The 19,163-nt window shown below is 41.3% G+C and overlaps 1 protein-coding gene across 1 annotated transcript; it reads right to left on the bottom strand.

The window, feature by feature from the left end:
• Window positions 1-378: 378 nt before the first annotated feature.
• Window positions 379-18,368, bottom strand: LOC144197680 (myosin-9-like). The gene is made up of 43 exons (XM_077718209.1): window positions 18,260-18,368; window positions 14,704-14,894; window positions 14,499-14,639; window positions 14,261-14,417; window positions 13,853-13,880; window positions 13,577-13,670; window positions 13,320-13,340; window positions 12,431-12,523; window positions 12,286-12,349; window positions 11,550-11,648; window positions 11,314-11,457; window positions 11,162-11,257; window positions 10,997-11,073; window positions 10,720-10,914; window positions 10,463-10,636; window positions 9,830-10,003; window positions 9,646-9,760; window positions 9,301-9,491; window positions 9,027-9,148; window positions 8,878-8,947; window positions 8,644-8,804; window positions 8,407-8,515; window positions 7,963-8,094; window positions 7,679-7,885; window positions 7,468-7,605; window positions 7,259-7,382; window positions 6,827-6,998; window positions 6,549-6,761; window positions 5,968-6,112; window positions 5,692-5,898; window positions 5,512-5,616; window positions 4,354-4,506; window positions 4,029-4,277; window positions 3,599-3,811; window positions 3,302-3,514; window positions 2,969-3,130; window positions 2,735-2,863; window positions 2,540-2,628; window positions 2,162-2,285; window positions 1,861-2,069; window positions 1,667-1,775; window positions 1,367-1,539; window positions 379-1,035 (listed from the first exon to the last, which is right to left on the bottom strand). Exons 2-43 carry the CDS (start codon window positions 14,887-14,889, stop codon window positions 927-929), a joined length of 5,886 nt encoding a protein of 1,961 aa, XP_077574335.1. The 5' UTR covers window positions 14,890-14,894; window positions 18,260-18,368; the 3' UTR covers window positions 379-926.
• Window positions 18,369-19,163: the final 795 nt, after the last annotated feature.

Here is a 19,163-nt window from a genome sequence, read left to right as displayed (position 1 = left end):
GAATTCAGTCATCCAAATAATAATTTAACAGGGGCTAGTTAACTCTTAAATGCATTTATTAGCCTTCTATTTTATTTTTCATTTTAAAAAATTGTAATAATGCTTACAAAATATTTCCACATGTGAATGTCACATTTTGTCACCATTTTCATCATTTTGATAATTAAAACATAGACAAATTCATTGGGTTTTAAAGAAACTTGTAGCAAGATATTCATTAGTATCAAAATGTTATTTTCTAATAAAAAACAAAAAAATATATATTGTGCAGGAGCTTGACTCAGTTCTAAAGCTCAAGTTAATTATAACCAAATGTTTCCCTCATACAAAGTATATGTCTAAAGTTTCCAAAAACTACAATGAACACACACAATGACGAATGAGAATCAAATGATTTTTTTTTATTATATGTAAATGTTCATAATATATAATTGCATTAAGGCATTGGTTAAGATATGAAGAACTGCCATAAAATGGTAATTATGCAATGTTTTTTTTTATGGGAGTGGGCATGCAGGAATGGGATGATGCAGAACACAATCTAGAAGACAAATAAATGTATAGAGCAGCTAAATGGTAAACCCACCACCAATATAGATGAGGTACATTTATTCTGATGTGAAATATGAACCACCTGCCCCCAGTTATGTAGAAAATAAAACTGTCACGTGAGATTCAGTTCAAGCAAAAGCCTTGTGTGATAATACATACATGATAAAGCCCTTTTAATAGAAAAAGATTCAGTCACTGATATGAATATTTGGCCAAATATCAATGGGAAATTGGACACTATCAAGAATGATGTTGTATAAATTCATATAAGGCTACGCAAGTCTGTGCCAGAGCATTTTACACTTACAGAATGTAATTTGTCCGTTGGACTTAAAACTTTGGTGCAAATTGTATTCTCTCTCCGCTTTATGTGCTCACTCTGCTGCCGGCTCGGTAACATCGGTGGCCCCGTCCACGTCGTCGTCGCTATCCAGTCCCGTGCGATTAATAGTGCGGCGGATGTTCAAATGGATGTCTCCACGCCTTAACGACAAAATATGAACACAGGTCAGTATCCAAAAGCTGAGTCTTCAATTTCATTTTTGACCCTTAACCTTTTATCCTCTAAAGGTCAAGTGACTATCTATAGTTATTAAAGATAAAGAAATATGAAACTTTTATTTTATGTAAATGTGGTTATAATTAGAAATCCATTTGTAAATACGTTTAGAACTAATGATTAAAAATGTGTAAAAACACTATTACAGCTCCAAGCAACAATCCCATCAAATGTTAAAATGAGGCAACCAAGTACTACATCTTTAGATCCCCCCCCCCCCCCCCCCCCCATCTTAAAATTTGTGAGCGATCTAACCTGAGCTTGCTCTTCAGACTGCTGACTTCTCGGTTCATTGCATCTGCAGACTCCGTGACATCGTCCAGATCCCTCTGCAGTTTTCGACGGTAGGCGTTGGCTCTGGTCACCTCCTCCTCAGCCTCCTCCAGCTGCCGCTTCAGCTGCCTCATTCGATTGTTGGTCTTGTCGGCCTGAATCCAAGTTTAAACAAATTTTCTCTTAAAATGTTTTCCTCTATTTTGCAAAACTACTAAAGTTGCATATAAGGAAAAAGTATAACAACGCCATCTGGGGTTAAACTGTAAAAAGAGGCCTCGCCTGATCTTTGTATTGTTCGGCACTGCGCCGCTCATCTTCAACCTGCAGCAACGTCTCCTTCAGCTTCTTCTCCGTTCTCCTAACCAGCCGGGATGCTTGTTGGCGCTCCCTGAATTCCAAAATTAGCAGAGTAAATGAAAACAAAAGATTGGCAAAGTATCTTTTATCGAGGAACGCAATAGAATCAGACTAACTTTGACTCAATGTCAAGCTGTTCCTCCAATTGCGCGATCTTGGCCTCCAGAGAAGTGATGGACGATTTGTACTTGGACTTGATGGTGCTTTCAAGCTCTTGCAGCTTCAGCTTCAGCTCTTTGTTCTGTCGGTCCAGCTGGGAACGAGTGCCCTCCAAAAGCTGGACGCTGCTGTGCTGGGCGGCGAGCTCGGTGGTCATCTGCTCCATCTAAGTCAGAATGACACACACACCCATATTAACCCCAGGTGACACTTTTTCTTTTCACATACTACCAAAAAGGAAAATAAAAAGAATGGCACCTGTAACATGGTTCTTTTCAGACGCTCGTTGACCATCTCGGTGTTGAGAAGCTCCTCCTCCAGATCTTCCTCTAATTGGACTATGCGAGCTTCCAGTCTCCTCTTTTCCTCAGTCAGCAGAGAACTGAACAACACATTCAAGTGGGAGTGTTAACTGTCAGGGCAAGGAACACACAAAATGGAAGGATTGCCCTTCATACAGTAGGAAATGACCAAAAAAAGGGGAAAGTATTTCAGCATAATCCTGACTGAGCAATCAGATTTGCAACTATAGTTTACCCTGAAACTTGGTCAATCAAATAAGAACAACTCATTTTAATAAGTTAACATTAACTTAGTAAAGTGGGTTCCCAATACTGATAAAGTTTGATTTTGTACTTTTTGGTGTTGCCGTTGTTTATCTCATCCTGCAGCTCCTCTCTCTCCGATTGGATTTGTCTCTTGAGTCTTTCAGCAGTGGCCAGATCCTGTTGGGAGGAGAGGACGCCACCGCTATAATATGATGCAATTTCCAAAACGCGTACAAATGGCCTAATTGATAGGCTCTAAATAGCAAACATAAAAATGTCAAACCTCTTGGTAGCGCAGGGCATCCGCTTCCATGACCTTCAGCTTCCTCTCCATCTCCTTAGCCACATTGACCGATTCATCTCTGGACAAGCGTAGCTCGTCTAGCTCTCGCAGTTGCTCTTTCATCTGGGCCTTTGTATTGAATATACACAAGAATGCAGTGCGTTCAAACCTACTTCTTCGATTGAATCAGGCGTGTATCCGCATTAACGGCAATGATTGAGTTGGGGGATTTACCTGCAACCTCTTGAGCTGTTTGATAGCCTCGTCGCGGCCCTTGCCGATGACATCGATTTGGTTTTGAAGATCGGCCAGGTCCATCTCCATCTTCTTCTTGGAGGACAGGGCCTGAGAGCGCTGCCTGCGTTCCTCCTCCAGCTCCACTTCCATTCCAGCAACCTGAGAGCAAAAGGAGAATTATACAAACATTGTGGATTTTATCAATATGTACATCTTATGGGCTAAATGCTACAAAAGGCTTAAGTCAGGGTTATCTAGGGTTGTTTTCTGCAGAAATCTCATTGTTCAAAGTTGAAGCCATGTGTATTATTTTGAGTAACTATAAACAACCTGCTTGACCAGCTGTTTCCTTCTTTCCTCGCCCTGGTCATCTCTGGCTTGCAGGTCCCGATCAAATTGGGCTTTCATGGCCTGCATGTTGACCTCCAGACGCAGTTTGGCATCCTCAGTGGACTGCAGCTCGTCCTCCAGTTCCTCCACCTGGAGCCTCATCTCTTCCAGCTGCTGCTCCATGGCACGCTTGGAGCGCTCCAGCTCGTGAACCTGCACCACACAATGGTTTCCAGTCACGATGCGGCACACTAAACGTTCTCCTCCTGAATCTGCATGAGGGTTTTTTCCCCTTACACTCTTGCCCACGTCATCCTTAGAGGAGACCAAGTCGTCCATCTCCGCTTTCAGCAACTTGTTGGCCCGATCCAACTCATCCTTCAAGTCGATCACGGTCTCGAGCTCGCGGGCCAGAGTCAGCGCCCGCGTGTCCTTCTCCCTGGCGTCGGCTTCAGCCCTGTCGCGCTCCTCGGCGTACTTGGTGGAGATGGTCTTCTCCTCAGCGAGCATCTAATTGGAGAGTAATGGAGCGTTCAGCTCTCAGTGCTACTAACAATGATAGACATAGCCTTGTTTTTTTTTCTTCTCTGAATTTGTGTAGAAATTAGTTTGTTATAAATAATATCTAATGTATGTTTTGGGGACAAAAAACGCTCATTTGGAAATATTAAATCAATCAAAACCGACAGCTGCTCGATTAAAACGAGGTACGTGTTATCTGTGATACCTGGTCAAACTTCTTCTGCTTCCTTTCCAGGTTGGAGACCACCTGCCTCAAGTTGTCCTGATCCACCAGAAGATCTTCCAGCTCCCGCTGCAAACGGGTTTTGGTTTTCTCCAGTTTGTCGAAGGCGGCCGTCTTCTCTTCCAGCTGCTGCTGATAGGAATCGGCGTCACGCTGGACGCGCTTGCGAGCCTCCTCCGCGCTTTCTACGTTAGCCAGCTCCTGATCCAGCTTCTTCTTCATGTCAGCCAACTGAGGGGGCACCAAGGTCGGCAATTAAATGTGGCTCGTGATTAACAGAAGCAAGTGGGATGTCCGTGAAGCTAACCTGGACCTGAAGCGAGGACACCTGCTTTTCCACATTTCTTTTGGCTGTCTCCTCTTCCTCCAGCATCTCCCGCAGGTTGTTCTGCTCTTCTTCCTGCTGCCGTAAGCGTGTGGAAAAGCTCAGCTTCTGACGAGTCTCTTCTTGGAGCAGCTCCTACAAGTCAAGCAAGGAGGAAAAACAAGGCGCTACAATTCAGAAAACTGTCTTGCACACATTACAGATTCTATAAACCTGTACTTTTTTGGATTGTTACATTTTCTATCATTTCTTCAGGTATCTGGTGCTCGTCGAAAAATCTCATCTAAACAAACGTCAATCAAAGAAGTTATGTCAAGCATAAGAATAGATGTGACCCATGGTTACAATTTCTATAATGTAAATACAAAATAAATACCATGTACACATTTCTTATGTTGACATTGTGTTCTTTGTGTGCAACTAGTGGACCCTGTGGAGAAACCTTGAATCTTGAAATGGACATGTTTATTTTTGTGCCAAAACCAACTCACTGCATGTGAACTGTACAAAATCAGTTGGAAAAACTAGTGCTTCGAGGCAATGACATGACAACAATGTGACATCATTACTTATGTCCACTAACTAACTTTGATCAATCAAAGCAAAGCCACAACTGAAGAAAGGTTACCTACTTCAAACTTTAGCGCATCAGATGAAGTCAGCATTACAATTATTATCAGTTAAAACTACTTTTAACCTAACTTTAATCAAAACAAGGAAATTGCCAGGAAATAAATGGAATGAAATACTAGAACAAATAGATTACAGTAGAGGTCCCAACTGAGGGCCCATTTCATAATTGCACTGCCCGCCACAATCATATATTCAGATTGGGGTGGATATCCGTCTTATTTATTGCAGGACGGTCCAGAATTTTAGGTCTATTTACTCTGACGGTGCCCCCTAAAAATGACTATTTTGTTACTTCATGCCAACTTCACGATAAGAGTTAGCATGTGAACTAACAGTTTGCCAAGCTTCTTACATTGTTCTACTTCTTTTCGTTTTCCAAGAGTATGCGACCAGACGCTGGATGAGCAGAAAGAAACATATCCTACTTTTTTTTCCATATTACGTGCGTGTTCTCTTTAAAAAAAAAAGAAACTAAAAAATGCAAATACTCATTTGGATTAGTATTACCTGTGAATCCTGCAGCTGAGACTCAGTTGAAGAAAGGTCTTTGCTGGATTTGATGTTCTTGCCCTCTGCTTCATTCAGTAGGGTGTTGACATTGTCTAGCTCAGACTAAACGCATGGAAAGTGACAGTGTGAAAACACATCTTTCATAACAAATTGCAGCTCCTTTTAGTATGGCCGGACCTGCATTTTAGTCAACTTGTCAACCATCTCCTGCCTCTGCCGTTCACTGTCTCCAAATTTGACCTGGAGCTCCTGAACTTGGGCCTCCGCCTTCTTCCTACGGTGCTCGGAATCTGTTTTGCTTTGGGTCAGTGTCTTTAGTTCGATCTGCACTTCGTTCCATTCGCTTTCTAGGGCCTGTTTTGATTTCTCCACCGACATCTTGTTCTGTATCACACGGCTGTGGTTAAACACTTCAGCCTGTCATTGGAAAGCCATAACGGTTACGCTCCTTACCCGTTTGGCCTGTTCCAGCTGCTCGTTGAGCTCGTCAAATGCCTGGTTGTGTTTCTGTCTCATGTCGGCCATCAACTGCTCATTGGCCTTGGCCTCATCCTCCAGAGTCTTCTTGAGATGTGAGACCTCGGTCTCACGTTTGGACCTGGAAGGATGGAGAGCATTTAACAATCTGGAAAATGGCGTCCTGTAGCCTTATGGGGTCACATTTGAAATATACTCAACTACTGGAGGATGATGTTTGTTGGAAAAGGTCAGTTTGCTATTCTTTTCATTGACTTTTTCTGCAATAATGTTATCATTAAAAAGTATGGAGACAAAGTGCATGATCTTGCTAGCCAGCTCTTAGTTCAACTTTTAACCAAAAACAAGGTATAGGTTTGGTTTGCACAATTGGGAAGGGGATGGTTGTCACATTATCAACAGTATACCATTTTTACAAGGAATAGTTAAATTGTTTTCTAACAGGTCTCAAGTGTGTACATCGTATAAGCAAAATTGAATACCTCCGCAAAGAAATACCTGGTTATAACACATAATATAGCAACATTTTACAGATAAAGGGCGCAGTGGTCTTATACCTGAGCTCCTGCTGTGCTGCTGTAGAGTCCAAAGTGTCCTCCAACTCAGTCTTGAGAGCTTCCAGCTCCTCTCCCAGGTCCCTCCGCAGTTTCTCTGCTTTGTTGCGCCCTTGTCTCTCCAGCTCCAGATCTTCCTGCAGCTCGGAGATCTGAGCCTCCAGTTCCCGAATCTTCTTCTGGGCCGTGTTCTTTGCGGCCGCTTCCTCTTCGATCCTGCGGCAAAGGGCAGGTGAGCATGGAGTTGGAGTGAAAATGATCCAAATGAGAATGATACCAACTTTGCCAGTGCATTCAGCAGCTCCTCCTCTTTCTTGGCCAGCTGAGCCTCAAGTTCAGCAATGCGGGCTAGAAGTTCTGAAATCTGGTCGCCAAGGTCTGTCGAGTCACCTTCAAGTTTCCTGCGATTCTTCTCCAGCTCCTGACGTATTTTCTCCTCCTTTCTTAGACGATCTGAATTTTAACACAAGCACACTTTAAAATAACAGTTCCTCGTACAACAAGCTACAGCTAATTAACTTTACTACTCTATGACCAATAAGGGCTAGCTCTGACTAAGGTGCGGTGGTAGAAAAAAAACACCCATTAACGGCAATAGAAGTCTGAGCATAGATGAAACTCCCAGTCAAAATAGATTGAACTTTTATTGGTGTCAATGGCAGCTAAAGCACTACATTGAGGAAAAAGAAAGGATTTCACAGAAAAAAAATTACCTTCCAAATCTGTAATCATGGCTTCATGTTTATTCTTGAGTTTCTGCAAGCTTTTTGACTTCTCCTCCTCCTCAGACAAATTGGTTGTAAACTCGGAAATCCTCTCCTCCATTAGTTTCTTCTCCTAAAGTCGCAAAGTGAGGAAAATGCAAGTGTGCAATGGCAGACACGACAAGAGACAAGAAGAGACACTGGAGAGTGCTAGGGACCTTGTTGAGCTTGTTATTCTGGTCGTCCAGAACCATCATGGCTTCCTCTATTTTTTTCAGTTTGGCATCTGTGGTGACCTTCTCCATCTGTAGTTTCTGTCTGGCCGCTTCCTCCTCATCAAGTTGCTGCTCAAGTTCCTAAAATAGTACAAAAAACATAAAAATGAAATCTGTCTGATATTTGGGTATGACCCAGTTCCCCTTCACTGACAGTAATGTTCTGCTGCATCTTCTTCCGGTCAGATTGCATCTGCCCAACACGCTCTTCTTCCTCTTCCAGGCGACCTTCCATGTCGTGGAGGATTTCCTCCAGCTCCTGCTTCTTGATGGCCAAGCGAGCTCGCATCTCCTCGGCTTCCGCACATAACTCCGTCTCGGCCTGGAGCTGCTCTTGGAGAGCCAGTTTCTCCGCACTTAGCTGGCCATCACAAGAAACAAGGAATGCATGCATAAGCACGGTCAAATTTTTCCTCAGAGCATTAGCAACATTCCAACCTGGCTTTGCTTGCTCGCATATTGTTGAATCTGTTCCTCAGCCTGCAACTGCTTCTCTTTAACCTTCTGCAGCTCCTCGTCCTTGGCAAACATCTCCTCCTCCTGTCGGCTGACTTGAAGCAGTGGCTTCACCTTTATGACAAAACAAATAAAGCTTAGAAGGGACAGGCAACACCTTTACTACAATTTGGCAATTTTTTCCCCCCGATTGTTAATCTCCTCACACAATTATGGGTCATTTGGAAGAATCTGCAATGAAAATAAGTAGTGTGCAGGCTAACATTTGAGTATTTACATATGAAGCACTGAAAACACTTCAACATTGCACAAATGTACAATAGCTATGAATCATTATTTCATCATTTTGGAGGAGGAAATTTATTTGGCCGTCAGAAACCTAAACAAAAGCCTATTCTATAATTGTTATCATTAATCAAGGCATACCTTTGTGAAAAGTCTCCACCACTGCCAATTCCTGAGCTTGAGATAAGCAGCACAGTTCCTCTGGATAACTTTCATAGCCATCAACTGCTGCTGTCTCTTGGCAAAGGCTCTATAATTACAACAACCAACAAATTTAGGAGTTTGTGGCAAAGCGGACAAATGAGCTCCATTAAAACCAACCAACAAATGACACGTTTGAGGCAAAGTTGCCAAACGAACTCCAGAACACATCCTTACTTGCGGGCCACGTATCCTCGGCACCAGGCCTGGAAGCTAATAATGACGTCGGTGATCTTCAAGTCTCTCTCCTCCTCTAGGTGAGCCAGGACGCCGGCTCTGAAGAATACTTTACTCTGACCGATGCGGTACAGGTTGGGGTCCAACTCCAGTGCCTTGATCTGAAAAAGAGCCACGTTTTCCGGGATCGTATCATGTCGGTTCTCCCTTGTATTTCTGATTTGTGCTTCCTACCATCAGCACACAGGCCTGCTTGCCATCCATGAAACCCTTTGGAATGGCATTTGGAGTGAGGATCTCATACCTGAAATAGGATGATAAAAAATATGTAATTTCATCGTCTTCTCAACAGATTTGCACATCTTGGTGTTTGTGTGCATTACCTCTGTCTAAACTCCTGGAAGACAATGCGGTTGGGAAAGCCCTGTCTGCAGATACGGATCCCCTCCAAGACTCCGTTACATCTCAGCTGGTCCAGAACTAGGTGAGGCTCGAGTTTACCAGCCTAAAAGCAGGTCAGAACATAATAATATTAGTATTGTTAGTGTTATCATACAACCATGTGGAATGAAACACTTGTTTGGCCCTAATAGGACACACATTGACTGTCATTGATAGTGCTATTGTTGAGTGGCTGAAAGCCATCATTAGTATTACCTTCTTCTCATGATTGGGGATGATACAACGGACAAAGTTGGGATTGGTGTTTCTGAGCGTGGTCATCAGGTTCCCAAGCTGCTCCTTGTACAACTGGCCCACCGTGCGAAACATGCCTTTACGGCTTTTAAATGCACCGTGCATAGAGTCAGAAATTCCTGCCACCTTATCCAGGCCAACAATACGGTCAACTGGAAGGAATAGAAAAAAAAAATGGTGTCGAGGTGAATAAACTATATATTATTTTACTCAACAACGACAATAACCTTTGTGCCCCCTTAAAAAAGGGACACCAGGCTGACTCTGTGCCATAATGGAAAAGTAAATTTAGCAAAATCCACTTGCCGTCTTTCCACAGGTCAGCTGTAAATTTGTCAGTGGACTGATTGAGCAATGTGGTCACACACTCATTGAGAGGATCCATGTTTTTCATCAGCCATGCGTCCGCCTTGTAGTCCACCTGGATGACAATGCATCTTTATTAATAAAGAACTAAAAGTAAACATAACTTCCAGAATATACTATTTACCTTGCCAGCATAATGGATAACGCAGAAGTCTGCGTCGTCTTTGAGCACCTTTGGTTTCTGAAACTTGGGGTGTGTTCCCTGCTCCTGTACCACCTTTTCCACAAAGCTCTTGTCAGTAGCTTTGGGGAACCAGCACTCCTCATCCAGCAGAGCCAAGATGCCAGGAGGCCCAGACTGCAAGGCAAGCAAGTACATTCCATCAACTTACCTAAGTTAAGACAAATGATCAAATTCAACAAGTCACAAAGGCTAAGCAATCTAGATCACAGCTGCCAGGTACCAGCTCATTCTCAACAGCTTCTTTCTTGAATACCAACATTTCAGAGGATCCCTCATAAAATTTTTAAATAATATAAGCAATTTTAGTTGTCCAAATGAGTTTTTTTCTGACTTCAAAGCCAGCTATCAGTCAACTTGTGGTGTATTTATAATAATGAGGAAATTGTTTATTTGTTTAGTCATCACAAGGCCTGAAATTAAACAATAAGTTTAACTTAGCCCCTGACAAAAATGAGTTTGAAGTATTCCTGGAAAACAAATATACATTGATGGAGCAAGTCCGCAGTAAATATTTTTCCCACTCATCAAAATACTGTCCAAGTAGATTGCCGTGCATGAATCCAGTTTACGTACATGTTTCTCAATAAGGTCAATGCAAGGCTGCAGGTCCAGGCCAAAATCAATGAAGCTCCAATCGATGCCCTCCCTCTGATACTCCTCCTGCTCCAGAATGAACATAGTGTGGTTGAAGAGCTGCTGCAGCTTCTCATTAGTATAGTTGATGCACAGTTGCTCAAACGAGTTCAGCTGCAAAAAAAAAAAGAGTGAGTCAATGAGTACGACTGTTTTAATTCAAGAAATATTTGTGACTTAAGGTACGGTGACTCTACCTCAAAGATCTCAAATCCAGCAATGTCCAGGATGCCAATAAAGGAGGCTCCTTGCCTTTTGGTCTTGTCCAAAGCTTTGTTGATCCTCATCACCAACCAACGGAACATCCTCTCATATGATGCTTTGGCCAAGGCCTCCACAGCAAATTCAGCCTGCTCCTGAGTCTGAGCCTTCTGGACGTAATCACGACCCACCTACAACGAATACGCTTTGTTACTGGCAAATAGAGGCATTTTCACAAATGGAAAAATGGCAGAATGTAGCATGATTGGCAACCTTGATTCGCGGCGACAAGATGGCTCTAATGAAGTCGGTCACGTTGATGCCCAGCAGGTGGGTCACTTTCTGGGCCGCTATGTAATGAAGAAGAAGGATGCCACGCCAATCACATTAAGGGATGTGTAATAAGACGAGATGAGAGAGTGATTTCAAAGAAAGTACCAGTGTCATCTGTCAATGAGGCCTGGTCAGAGTGGCGCTCTTTTTTGAAGGTCATGTTCCCCAATTGCAGCACAGCGGAGACCACCTTCAACAGGCCTGAGGAGGGAATGCTTAGTGTGCACTCGGAAGCTAATGTGAGAAATTTTCCATACCAGTTCTTTCCTCTTCTGGGATGCTCATGATTTGGAAGGCATCCATGGTTTCCACGAACATGTCTTTGTCCTGCTGTCCCGGAATTGTCACGTTGCCATTAGACAGGAAGCGGTACTTGCTATAGTCTTCCAGACATAACTCCGCTACAAGGAGAGAATGTTGTAAATTAAGCTCACAATACCATGACCACTTGCTCCATTTTACATGTGATTGAGATGGGCAAATGAGTGCTTACAGCGCAGCTTGTCTCCCGCACCAGTCAACATGTAGTAGAAAATATGGAAGGTTCGCTCTTCTTGGGCTTGTCTGATGGCTCGAGATTTTTCCAGCAGGTCTGGTCACACCTTCAGTTAAAGATGAACCAACATACATGGGCAAAAACAACCAAACGTTTAGTTTGGTGCTAATTATAAAGAACTTAACCTATTTTTTTTAAAAGTGTGGTATACTCTAGGGGAGTGTCAGGATTAACCCTTACTAAAAAGATGAGACTTTTGGGTAAATTGTTAAAAAAAAAAAAAACATTTTTTTTTTTTTTAAAAATTGGCCTCATAAAGAACTGGCAATGATCTCTGTTTGCCTTCCGAGTAAAAATGGATTAAAGCTGGAATTGATGCATCTGGTTTATTGGGAGACTATGAATGGCACAGTCGTCAAACTTGCCAAGACGGTGCATCTTGGCCAGAGGAAGAACAATATTTTTAAGGGATTGGGATGGTCTCAAAATCGGTGCGAATGATATAAATTACTAGACAAATAACTGTCCCAACCACTAGTCGTTATCACTACTTTAAATTTTGGATAATCAATCGGTCCAGAAATTTTTTTTGCCTCAAATTCATCCAGAACCGTAAAAGAAATAGCTAGCCTCGATCATGTTTTTAAAGTCATCGGTAAATTTCAGAAAATTAATATTTTAAATGACCATTAAGGAAAATTATCAACTGGGGAGTTTGGGAATGAAAGGATGCAAGTTTCGATGTTGGCTCCAACGATGTATCCATTCACATCAAAGTTGATTCTGATAAATTTTCCCTACAGGCACAGGGGGAAAAGAAGTGTTATTCATGTTACACCAAGACAAAATATTTTTGACAAGATGTGAGTCATGCTTACAAATCTAGAGGAGTTGTCATTCTTGACGGTCTTGGCATTACCAAAGGCCTCCAGAATGGGGTTAGCCTGTAGTAGCTGTTTCTCCAGCTCCCCCTAATACATATGAGATAGACTTAAACTAGGCATTTCCACTTCTGACATGTATACAATCTCATGTGGTTGCAGCAAAGCAAACTAAGAGGACCATTCCAGCCATGTAGGCCTACAGATTAAATAACACCACGCCCCTCCAAAATCACCCCCAAGGAAGGAAATGCATCATTACATTGTGACACACGCTGTAACAAGAAAATATAGCTGCTGGCAGGGGTTGGGCAGGCGCACCTTGTATGGGTTTCAAATAGTTGGCAGGGTACACTTGATACTGCGTCTATCATCCAAAAATTCTGCCTTTTCATATCACTTTTCATTTTGCATACCTATGTTGTAACCAACTGGTTTCCTTTAAGTATTAACTTTAAAAGAATTTGGGACGGAATATTTAATTTCTAACATTTGTTAGTCTGTACTTTCTAAATACTAGTTAAATTTTGCGCTCACCCAAATCACAAATCATAAATTGTAAATGCAACTTGGTACTGTATTTGTCTTTGTTCTATCATACAATTTTCCCATGGAAGACAATCTAGTTCTTAAAAACTTTGCAAGTTCCTATTGTGCAAAACGGAGTGGATGTTGTGTGTCAATAAGCAAACTTGCAGAAGAATTGATGAGACGTTACATTCTCATTATCCTCAATATAGCTAAACTTGAATACCATAAAAGCTATCGAGTGATTAAATGCATTTCCTTGGAAAAAAAAACAACACAAAAGCACATAGACAACAGAAAGCTCCTTTTTCAAAAGCTTGCAAAAACAGATGAATAGGTAAACAGATGATTAACTCACATGTGACAGAACTGTGCTGCCCTGTAGAGACATGGGGGAAAAATTAAAAGTGAGTTTTAACTTTTGATAAAAATCCTGAAACACAGTTACAAATCATGAAAATAAAAAAATTACAGAACACACTTGTATGACAGACATGCCAAGACCTGAAGGAGGAATGTGCTCAGGTAGATTGAATTACAGGATAAAGTGAAAGAACAAGCGACACAATTAAAAATGTGACATTACGTATAATGATTAGGCAAACAAATACAGACCTGATCCTTCTTGGACTTGAAAGATGAAGCGACATGGGCCAGATACTGAATGACCTTCTTGGTATTCTCCGTTTTGCCTGCTCCAGACTCCCCACTGAAAAAGTTGGCACGAAACAGTCACGATATTATATCCATCTAAAGCTGTAATAGTGTGGGATCTAATCCATACATTCTATACTCCACAACTAGTTTCCCAGCTAGGATGGTTTTGGGACATGAACATTACTGGAGTAAGATTTAACAATATTACAAGTGTGTGACAAATGAGTGACTTACGTGCAGAGGATAGATTGATCCTCGCGATCTGTAAAACAAACAAATATGGATATAATTAAAATAACAAAGTCATAATCTTCCTTTCTGGGGGTGGCAGTGATGGTTACAAATGGAGGTCAATTGCCGTAAATGGAAGCCAATATGTCATTTATTAAATAACCAACGCAGGTAGAACAGTAGGAAGATCTTTGACCGGTTTTCTTAATTAGTGTAAATGAGAAAATGGCAATATTACAGTGTGGTCAATGTAAAAACTGTTTTTTTGTCTTTTCATACCATATCATTTACCACCATTAATAGGACACAACGCATTATCAATGTCATACATTTTTATCACCTAACCCTAACCCTAACCCCCCCCCCCCCCCCAATAAACATAAGGAGAATGTGCCACATGCATGTATGTACCCTGCATCATGCTCCTGTAGGCTGTGTCAGTGATGGCATAAATGTGAGGTGGCATCTCATGCCTCTTCTTTCCCTTGTACATGTTGATGATTTCCTCTGAGTAGATGGGAAGGTGCTTGTAAGGGTTAACCACCACACAGAAGAGGCCTGAGTATGTCTAATAGAGTAAAAAAAAAATCAGAAGAGTCAGAACTCAAGGTCACTCGTGATGTCGCGATGGTAATGTAGCCAAACTCACGTAGATGAGTCCGGAGTAATAACGCTCTTTGAGGTTGTGTAACACCGAGGCCTCGTTGAGGCAGGTGAGCTCCGCCATGTCCTCCACCTTGTTGAACTTGGGTGGGTTCATCTTCTGGATGTCGTCCTTGTTGACCTTTACCTGAAGTTCGGAATGGTGTCAGAATACTATGGAGTACCAGTGTCTCCTTCTTTTGGACTTTTACCTTCTTGCCAGAGTCGCTTAGCTCCACCACGCACTCGTCGCCGACCTCCTCCTTGACGGAACCGGCCTCGAAGCCCAGCCTCTCCGAGGGTATCCATACCTGCTTTTTGGTAGCCCAGTCAGCCTGAGCTAGCGGGTCGCTTATCCCGCCGCGGTCCCCATACAGAAACTTGTCTGCGTCACTCATGGTAACTGTAAAACGAAATATTTCCAACTTAGAAAGGCCACAACATTCGCAGAGATCGAAGTAACGTCAACACATTGACGGCGATAGACGTCAAATCCGTTCAAATTGATTTGAAGTCCATCGCCATCATCGGCAGTTAGAGTTAAGCCTCAAAATAAAATAAGTCGGCCAGTGTAATACCTCCCCACATTGTCAGAGAAATCATTTTGAGCTTTTTTACCCAATTGCACTGACGGACAGAATGACGGGAAGCAACAACTGTGCCGTAATACGATGATAGTCAACGCCTTTGAGGGTTGCCAAATTTGTGGTGAAGATGTTATCATTAGCCTGACTCAGGGAGCTTTTTTACTCGTTCAGTTTATTTAGAGAGTGGAAGAATTGAAAGAGTTGATAATATTTCATGGACGTGCATTAAATTCTTTTTTCCTCATTCTCCATTGTTTAGTGCGTGTGACTCGTTCGGGAGTCCTTCCTTCATTTGGTGATGCATTTTTCTAGTTCTCAAGATCTGCCATGGAGTGAGTCAGTGACCATTTCAAAGAAAATATTTCTTAGAATGTCAATCTGACAGAGGCAATCTAGTCACAGTATTCTACTGTATTGTCATATTTAATATTATTTTAATCAAAATGAATTTTCAAAAATGTATACTTGTTGCCCACCAATTCAGGATCTGCCTCACCTGGTTCCCAAAGTCAGCTGGGATAGGCTCCAGCACCCCCTGCAACCTTTGTGAGGATAACCGCTTCAGAAAATGAATGCATTGATGGTTTGGGGTGTTGTTGTTTTTTTGAAGTATTTAACTCATTGTATACAAATGAAAAGGTCATATCTAATTCATTTAAAGGGAAAAACAAGACCGGTAACGATATAATTTTCCTATTCCCCATCCAATTGTTCATTATCCTCTGCCAGTATCCCTGCTACCGAAAAAGGACAAACAGATACAAGAAGTCTCATTCAAGTCCCTATGGAGCGATGCTTTGTAGTCAGGAATGTCGGGAAGGAACAGGTCCGGGCAAGGAGAGAAATGTTATTACTCTCTCCCGAAGGCACACCCAACTTTTATCAAACAAGGAACCATTTTTGGAAGTGTTTAAAGTGGACACTGTGGGCATCAGTAGGAAGCTGACAATGCATTCCACAAAATATGCTACAATATGTGAATGATATATTGAAGAGAATACATTTTCTGATGACCTCTTTGGCTAATACTGATGCTGATAGACAATCCATTTTGATTGGCAGGCACTAGAGGCAATCATTCACGCCTCGTCGAAATAGATTGGACGTCTGTCGCCATCAATGTCAGCTAAAGTGTTATGTCACACTCATTGTGCCCTGCCATACCCTCAACTATCTGATATTAATTTTGAACGCATATCGAGTCAGGTCAAGAATTGCACTTTTCTGTCCAAAGTACGAGAGGTGCAGCGATTGTCCAGTTGGGGGAAATTTCTTAAAACGTTAAGGATTTGCCAATTACAAAACAACAAATCAAAACAAAACTCAGTGACTGGCTAAGAAAAAGGCGAGGAGGCTGCATAATGTTCAGAAGAATTGGGTACATAACAGTCTGTTTGCTACGTGTTGTCAATCTCTTTATTTACTTCAACTAAAGACTATTACGAAAATTACTTCCTGCTCTGCCATTGCTACCAATTTTCTTTCTTTTTTTTTAATCTAAGAAACCCTTAATTGCGGCAGAATGATTAACATGTTCAAATCAGTAGGAGAGGACCTATTCACATCAGATAGCCCAAATATCTACATGATCTTAGTTTAAGCCACACCCACTAACAAATCCAGTCATTTAAATTGTTCTCAGTCTTTGCATGTTTTCAGTAATTATTATGAAACAGCAATGCAGGAGTAAATCATGCATGGAATTCCCATTTGTGGGTCAAAGGTTGATGAGGCAAGATAGGAGTGCGAGAGTGTGAGCAAAGGATAAAAGAATCAGTTCAACAGTCCTCTGTCTGCCTACTAAGTTCATTATGTGCTCAGACGAATGAATAATTAGAGCAGGGGAGGCGGCTCTGGTGTTTTCGGCAAAACATGCATTGCAAAATGCAACAATCTTTAAGAAAGGAACCGAAGTCAGCATCTCGAGTAAACAATGAGGGTCAGACAGCACGGGGTCGGTAAACAAACAGCGTTTGATTGCGCGCAATGTCATCAGAAAGACAAATACAATAGAACAGTGGTCCCAACCACTGGTGCCAGCCCGTCAGAGAAATAAATATTACCGTTTTCAAGCGTGACCTCCTACTTGAAAGGAAAACAGTTATTATAATGATGATAAATAATTGCCTATTATGCCTTGGACTTTTTTTTTTTTTTTTTGGCATGGTGGTATGCATTTAAGCATAACTTTTAACACTTTTGGTGTAACCCTCAATCAAAAATTTTGGAGATGAACAATGTGAAGATTCTGTTGTTGATATGATGTCTTATCTTTAAACCTTGGATAGTCGAAATGTCAAAAAAAGACGTGTTTAAACAAGTCTAGTTTTTTAACAATATGCTTCAGAAAAATGCCAATGCCAGTGTTGTGTAATTTGAACTACACTTATGCAACCATTTTTGCTTCCTCAAATAACTGTATACCATTTAAGATGTAGTAGGTTCCTTACAAAGGATTAAAAGCGTCAAAATACTTAAAAGAAGACTACGGTCAACAATTGTGAACTTACCTGAAATGCAAACAGATTTTGGTACACAAGTCCAGCCGATAATCTTTTTACAGTCAAAAAGCTGTCTTTTTTTAGTGCTAAATGAAGAAATAGGATCTTAGCTTGTTAACATGAAAATCTGTCTCCTTTTAAGTTGTTTTCTGTTTTACAAGTTGTGTGTGTGTGTTTAAACACTTAAGAGTACTCTTTGAACTCATTTTCTGTTTGACATCCAATCCATTGTGACTAATAATTTAAACAATATAAAACAATATTATTTTTTTTTAAATGACCAAAGAGGTGTTGTTTTTTCCCATATAAACGTAAAATAACTTGGTGTGTCCAAAATAGTTTTTAACATGCTAGATGTTAATATTGAAGTCTACTTAACACATCATCAAGATCATGTCAGCATATTGGGACGCCACGTTTCTGTTTTCTTTTTTAAACCAAAAAGCCACTTGATCTATGAATGGTTGATAAAAGTAAATAACAAGTTACTTAATTTAGCGATGTGTCAAAAACCTTTGAGAAGCTGCATGCCTATTGCGCGTGTGTACAATGCGTCCCTTGATGAACACCTGAACTGCTTATTTTAACACTTTTTATGTTTAGCTGATGTTTCAGCAAAATGTCAAGAATGCATACAAAAAGACATAAACTAACAGCAACGGAAAAACAAGCAGACATACCCGAATTTGTGGGCACCGGAGTTGAAAGCGGCTCGGGGTCTTGTTCGTGGACTAATGCAGGGCAGGTTTGCTGCTCTACCGTCTCTCAACCGCAACCCCTTAATTTTTTTTCCCAGCAGGTGAGTTTAAGCGACGCCCCTTTTATCTAATCACCGCCTTTTCAGTGTGGGGAAGTTGTGCTACATTCAGGGACTGCTAGTAAAGTGTGACAAATCTATAGGAACAGTAATGTCAATGTTTTTTCCACATTTCTCACAATACATTAGTAATCGCTTCAACTGAAGCACTTATGGTATTCACTGTCACTGTACATTCTGGTTATATATACTCCCCAGTATAATTTTTTTTGCCATTGACCATTAACAATTAATGTCTAAATTATTTAAACTGGGAGCACTAGTTGTGAATGCTTAGGTTTCAGTGTAATAATGCTAAAGTGATAAAATGGATGTTTTCTTACTTATTATATTTTCATCATGACGGGCCTATTTAAAAGGAGTCTGGGGTCTCAGATGGCCCAGGAGGCTTGATCCCCCCCACATCCAGGAAAGCGTGTTTGTTGGAATGCAGAGACTCGTCGGTGCCTGCCCCAACACGAGAGCATTAAATAAAAAAGCTGCAACTATGTACACAAATAGGTTAAGAAGGCAAGAAAAACACATTAAAGAGGTTAAAGTTGGCAAAATGTTGACATTGTAATCGAGTTTTGGTGTGTCATCGTGGTGGACAACTTTTTCTGAGGCATATATTTGATTTTGATGACATGTAATGGCTAGTTGACGTTAAAACTAGTATATGTGTCTGAAAATTGTGAAATAAAACTTGGGTCTCTTTTTTCCTAATAGATTAATCAATTGCCAGTGTTAAAAGTGGATGTATATTTGGTACCAACTGTGGATAACCT

This window comes from Stigmatopora nigra, chromosome 6, assembly GCF_051989575.1.
Source record: "Stigmatopora nigra isolate UIUO_SnigA chromosome 6, RoL_Snig_1.1, whole genome shotgun sequence".
NCBI classification, from domain to species: domain Eukaryota; kingdom Metazoa; phylum Chordata; class Actinopteri; order Syngnathiformes; family Syngnathidae; genus Stigmatopora; species Stigmatopora nigra.
The sequence above is the reverse complement of the archived record's forward strand: the minus strand, read 5'-3'. Positions and strand labels throughout refer to the sequence as shown.